The 6415-nt window shown below is 36.6% G+C and overlaps 1 protein-coding gene across 1 annotated transcript in view; it reads left to right on the forward strand.

Annotated features, from left to right (window-relative positions):
* Nucleotides 1–6415, forward strand: part of MUC5B (mucin 5B, oligomeric mucus/gel-forming) — a gene marked incomplete at its 5' end in the record, with an annotated part of 85301 nt that overhangs the window by 49184 nt on the left and 29702 nt on the right. The window contains 8 exons of the mRNA XM_010566014.1: nucleotides 548–686; nucleotides 1744–1854; nucleotides 2444–2513; nucleotides 3329–3466; nucleotides 3551–3715; nucleotides 4195–4289; nucleotides 5089–5215; nucleotides 5965–6220. Of these exons, the coding sequence (XP_010564316.1) occupies nucleotides 548–686; nucleotides 1744–1854; nucleotides 2444–2513; nucleotides 3329–3466; nucleotides 3551–3715; nucleotides 4195–4289; nucleotides 5089–5215; nucleotides 5965–6220 (1101 nt within the window). The remainder of the gene's footprint in view (nucleotides 1–547; nucleotides 687–1743; nucleotides 1855–2443; nucleotides 2514–3328; nucleotides 3467–3550; nucleotides 3716–4194; nucleotides 4290–5088; nucleotides 5216–5964; nucleotides 6221–6415) is intronic.

Consider the following 6415-nt stretch of genomic DNA (forward strand, 5'->3'; position numbering starts at 1 on the left):
TTCAAACATTTGGACTACTCCAAGAGGAACGAAGTTGCAGTCATTTATGTATTTGCAAACATTTATTTTCTCTGGAGAAAGCAAAGGATGACACAATACAACCTCGATTTCGCAATTATTAATCCTGTACCTGTGCACTACCACATTACCTTAGAAAACAGATATGTCTGCATCAGGAGTAGATGTGGGGTTACATTTCTGTTAGTTTCTGATACATTTGTATAACAAAACAGAAGAGAATTTAATTTGTCATTGTGCTCTATGTTAGCTGCAAAACCCATCCAATACCTGTTGCTAGAGTTCACCTGTCCAAAGAAGGAAAACAATTAAATAAACAAGGTGAATGTATACCACAGTTGTTCCTTTTAACGTGTTGCATCACACATTCACAACCTTTTGGAAAGTCTTAAACCTAGATTTACTGTGTGTCAAACTACAGCTTGAAGGGCAAAACAGTAGCAAAATATCTGAACCTGACATCACTGTAATTCCTTTTACTCTGGACCACTGCTAGAGATTTCAGCTAACTTTATTCTCTCTCTTCCAGTACCTGTAATGGAGGCCAATGGAGTTGCCAAGACATGTCATGCCCAGGAACATGTTCACTAGAGGGAGGTTCACACATTTCCACATATGATAAAAAACATTACAGTCACCATGGACACTGCACTTACGTCCTTTCTAAGGTGGGAATCAGATATTACTAGGTCATGAAGCCTTTCTGTTATAGAAAGAAAGCGTGATCTCAATCAACACTTTTGAAACTTACCTGTTTTGACATACAGATATTAAATTGTCTCTCACTTAGCCAGATTTTTACTAGAACACATGCTGCGATTCAAATGACAATCATTGGTTAACTATTAGGATGTCATGTAACAGTATGTGGTGGTTACTGGGGAATTTCCAGTTCTATGATGTAGTAATTGCTGAAGAGCATTGCCTTTTTTAAGAACTTGTTTAGTCTACAATCTTCAGTGTGATTAATCCAGCTTTCTTACTGAGTTGCATAATTTTTGCCATATTACTGTATTATATGGTATTGAGCCAAATGGTACAAGTCTGAAAAATTACACTAAAAGTTCTGAAAAAAAAAAAATTAAATTTATAAGACTAATATTTTTATTTCATTTCTGGGAAGTTCAAATACAGAAAATCAGTTCAAGTCAACTGATACATTTCATTTAGGTTGTGAACATTTTAAACAGATTTTAAAATAGGTCAAAAGAAGTAGAAAAAGTAAAAGTTAAATATAATAAAAAGATTTAATTACAGCAATGTGCAGGTGAAATGTTTTGATCTTTTAGGGGCTTTTCCTGTTTGTTCTTTGCTTTCCTTTTTCCCCATCTGCACAATTCAGTAAAAAAAAAAAAAAAGAAAAAAAAGCTGTATGTTACTGTTCTCCTGAAAAATGTTTTATCTGAAATTTTTGTCTAGCATTGATACCAGCTACAGAAAGATGAGAGATACAGTAGAATTGAATCAAACATTAGAAGTGGGCATGAATAAAAACTCCAAATATGGATATCATCAATAAAATGCAAAACCAGATTATAATTCTCTCATTGTTCCTAATCATTACAAAAGGCAAAACTGAATCTTAGGCCAAAGAAGGGCTGGGATTTGGGAAAGTCTGGATCTTCTTCAGAAACAGAAATAATTTTTCAGAGTTGAGAGAAAAATTTACAGGGAAAGCTTATGTAATTAGCCTTTCATGAAATAACTGTTGGCATTTTTTTTCAGCATTGCAAAGATGAAACATTCACCATCCTGGTAGAACTAAGCAAATGTGGCCTAACAGACACCGAGACATGCTTAAGGACAGTGACTCTCAACATGAATAAAGGACAAACTGTAAGAATGCAAAATAAGCATGAGAAACGACTATTGAAAATATGGGGAGCAAAGAAGCTAGGCCTTAATCAGTCAGGGAACTGCATTTCTCTCTCAAATGGTCAGCATATGTGATAAGTACATGTTATTTTTATTCAAGTGAAAAGAAATTGATTTTGTTAAGAAAATCAGATCAGCCATAAATTTGGCTTTGTGGAAGTTCGTTAAGAAAAACATTGTACTCACAAAGCAGAAAAAAGCTATTTTCTCTACCAGCTAGAAGGAAAAAATATGAACTTTCAGGTTAGAAACTACAAGTACAACAGTAAGGGATGTAATTCATCACAAAGATGTGTTCAAAGAAGCCAAGATGATGTAATTCCCTAAGAAGCTGAGAAAGTGTCTTTAAAAATAATACTTTTATGGCAGGGAAAATTAGTAAAGTGTACAAAGTGGAAAGAGGGAAGAGGTGAAATCACAAAAACCTACCCTTTTCATTTAATATCTGTTAATCTTTATTAAAGTAATATCACTGGAGTCATCACCATTATTAGTCTTTGGACTATAGTTATCCTTCACACAGTTGCCTCTTGTTCCTCTTTCTTATCAGCTCATCGAGGTCAAACCTGATGGTGGTGTGTTTATGAACTCGATCTCCACCCAGCTGCCCATTTCAGCAGGTAATTTTTTCTCCAACAGTCCGTGAGCAATTATCTCAGAACTTCAACTCCACACCTGCTTATTTTCTTAAACTATGGAAGATAAAAGGAGTTGTTCAGAACCTGCATGTTCACACCTCAGTTCTCTTCACAGTATTTCCTGAGTCACACAAGTGCTTCTGAAGTAGAAGTGGGAAGTTTAGTATCATAAAGAATAGGAGACAGTACAAGCATAGGCAAGAGTTCAAACAGAAGCAAAGAGCATTTAGACTGCCCTGATTTGATCACTGTAAGGATTACTTCCTTCTCACTGCACAAAATTGAACACAGAAGACATCTATTTACCTCTTCTACCTCTTCTTTTTTTTTTAACTTACCACTCCTGTGCTCACACTTCCTCAGACAGAAATTTGATTTTTGCTCTCTGTCTCAATAACTAATGATTCTATGCAATATCTCTGACCTCCAGATCTGCTTATTCTCCCTTTCCAGCGAAGTGAGGGCTCCAATGTATGCTGAACAAGCTGAGAAACAAAACCAGAAGTATTCTTTTTAAATGCTCAGTGCCATACAGTTTTCTTATTCTCTTGGAAGGAGTAATCTCGAACTGCTTAATGTTGAGACAGCAAATACAGTTAACAACTTGGTAGCTACAAGCAAATTCTGAACTGTAAATTTAGATTTAGATTTCTCATTCATTTTCATAAAGATTGCCTTTATTTGACCTCAGAATTTGCAACACTTGCGATAGGAATTCAAGAATAATGGTATAATGATGCACTGTTTCCAGCATTTGAACTCATTCAGAAAGTGATCGTTCTGTTTTTCATCTGTAGCTAATGTCACTGTGTTCAGACCTTCATCATTCTTCATCATCATGCAGACAAGCTTTGGCGTCCACCTTGAAATCCAAATCATACCCATCATGCAAGTATTTGTGCGACTGGATCCTATTTTCAAAGACCAGACCTGTGGTAAGTGAATGAAATATAAGAACATCTTGCTTAATGTCTTCTGTCTAGTATGAGCAGTATAAACTTTTCACTGCTTTTCAACAGGTCTCTGTGGAAATTTCAATAATATCCAAACTGATGACTTCAGGGTCATGAGTGGAATAATTGAAGGAACAGCAACAGCATTTGCTAATACGTGGAAAACTCAGGCTTCATGTCCTAATATCCAGCACAGTTTTGAGAACCCTTGTGCACTCAGCATTGATAATGGTGTGTACTTAGAATTTTTTCTAGGGGTTTTTTTGCCTATCTCTGAGGAAAACACATCTGTTGGAAAGCAAAGTTAAGAGAATGAAGACTTACATACTTGGTAAAAACATACATTTGAAATCAGAAACAAATAGTCAAAACGAAAGCACTAGGGATAAGTAACAAAATAAGGAAGAGTCATAGAAACATAACTGAATGAAACTGTATGGTCATTGAAAACAGAGATGATGTCTAAGCTGACAACTTGGTATTGGAGGAGTGGATTGCAGGAGTATCTTTGGAAATCTTTCATTCGTCCCCTTCAGCAAGTCCTCTTCTTTGGTTTTAGGAACCTCAGCCCAAAAGCTGAGTGAAAAAAAGACAGGAGAAGGAGAGATTTGATATAATTTCAGAACTGGCTTCATGGACCAGGGCAGTGTGGTTTTGTAACTAATGAAAAACAGAGTAATGTGCATTTGTATTGTTTGTTCTCTTCACAGAAAAATATGCTCAGCATTGGTGTGGACTACTAACTGACAGCAAGGGACCTTTTGCTGATTGTCACTATGCAGTGAATCCCTCTGTTTACCACACGGTACTTTGTTAGACTTTTTTTCCCTTTAGAAACAACAGAACAGGATCACTGCAACTAGCTACCAGAAAAGGACTGTTCCAGACATGTCTCATCTTAGGCAATGTCTGTACTTTCATTTCTGTGCAGCAACACTTCCTTCTTTCAACATGTGTTTCTGTTTGTGTTGTAATATTACCTTCTTTCAATTGTCAGTCTTGGCTTCAGGATCCTGACTTGCTTGCAAATGAAAAGGCAGCTATTTATTCCTGGATGGATATACACATATAGTAGGAATGTATGTAGGCATGTCAAATGCTTGTTTGAATATCAGTGAATTTTTGTCTCATCAGCCTTGTATCTCATTAATAACTACTTGGCACAGAAATCCCATTAGCTAATTATCATCATTCTGCTATCAATGTGTTGCCAATCTTTCTTCTCACTATGAATCATCCAGGTATGGACACTGGTGAAATGACATGTCTAGACTGCATACTGTGAATAGAGCTTTGTATGCTATTGTGTAGCATATTCATAAATATGGTTCAGAGGAACATGAAGCTGTTAAATATATAACAGACTTTAAGACCACTATTTCCCAATAATAATTGCAGATATCCACTGAATTTCCATTACTTTCATTCTCCCCTGTCAGGAAACTTAGGCAAAGACTGGAAAGTGATAAAGCTATGTCAGTGTTTTCTATGAGTAAGCATATCTGAAGAAGGATTAGCGCATAAGACCAGAAAAACAACATTCTTTTTTTTTAAGATTGACCATGTTACCAGTGCTGAGATTTTATTTTTCTCTGTATTCTTAGAACTGCATGTTTGACACATGTAATTGTGAAAATAGTGAGGATTGTCTGTGTGCAGCCCTGTCTTCCTATGTGAGAGCTTGTGCTGCAAAAGGACTCCAGCTGCATGGATGGAGGACTGATGTCTGCTGTAAGTACTCTTAACTATCCCTTTTCCTAAGAACACACATCAACAAAAACTGCTGATCAGAGATTATTTTATACTGATTTCCAGGCAAATATAGTAAGTGTTGAGGAAGGGATTTTGCTAAGTGCACTCCTGGAAGTAATTCTCCGCTGTTCCCTTAGAATCAATTCTTTGCTAGCAAGAGTGAATACAAAGAGATGGGAGACATAGGTTGCTTAGGAAAGAGACTACGGTTATGGAAGTGCCTCCACCTGTTTCTGTGCAGCTTTGAATTTCACTGCAGTTTTATATATCACAAGTTATTGTGGAGCAAATGTGAGGTATTAGAATAACAGTTCTAGTAATACTAACCGGAACACTTGCAAAGGAAAGATCTCTGAAGCTGCACGCTACATTCCACTGATGCACTAGGTCTGTTTTCAGCATACCAGGAGACATTCAGGGAGACATCTCTCATACTTCAAAAGTTTTAGAAGTCTTGGCAATGAATGGCAGCACCAAATGGAGGTTTCTTTCTGAAATTTCATTTGAAAAAATATTTTCTTCTTTGCATACATCGTTTACTCCACATTTACATCAGCTTTTCAGGTCTAACTCTGTAATTATTCAGAAATAGATTTACATGAAAGATGCAACATAGACAGAGGTAGTACAGTATTGTTTACATGTTACTTCTACTACTTATGATTTCTTTTTCGCACCAGAAATTACCACCTGGAAATAGCAAACCTATTCTATTTTCTTCTCTCAAGCAAAATACAGCACCTCATGTCCCAAATCGCTAAACTACAGCTATACCATTGCTTCCTGTCAACCCACTTGTCGGTCTCTGAGTGAGCCCGATGTTACATGCAACATTAAGTTTCTCCCAGTTGATGGCTGCACCTGCGTAGATGGAACCTACATGGATGAGAATGGCAAATGTGTGCCTGCTAATGAATGCCCTTGCTACTACAGAAGATCTCCCATACCACTTGGAGAAGTTGTCCATGAAAATGGGTTGGTATGGTAAGTGAATCTTTTGCAAAACACTCAAGCAATAGTATATGTATTTTCTTATTAAAATCTGCTGCATTTAAACTTGTCTCACCCTGCCTTGCCAGAATTTCAATACAATGCTCTCTCATATTTTTCAACTTTATTTTCAAATTTAAGAATAGTACATATTCCCCTGAGCTGGAAGACAGGAACGCGGAGCAGAAC

Source organism: Haliaeetus leucocephalus, unplaced genomic scaffold (assembly GCF_000737465.1).
Source record: "Haliaeetus leucocephalus isolate CR32 unplaced genomic scaffold, Haliaeetus_leucocephalus-4.0 Scaffold200, whole genome shotgun sequence".
Taxonomy (NCBI): Eukaryota; Metazoa; Chordata; class Aves; order Accipitriformes; family Accipitridae; genus Haliaeetus; species Haliaeetus leucocephalus.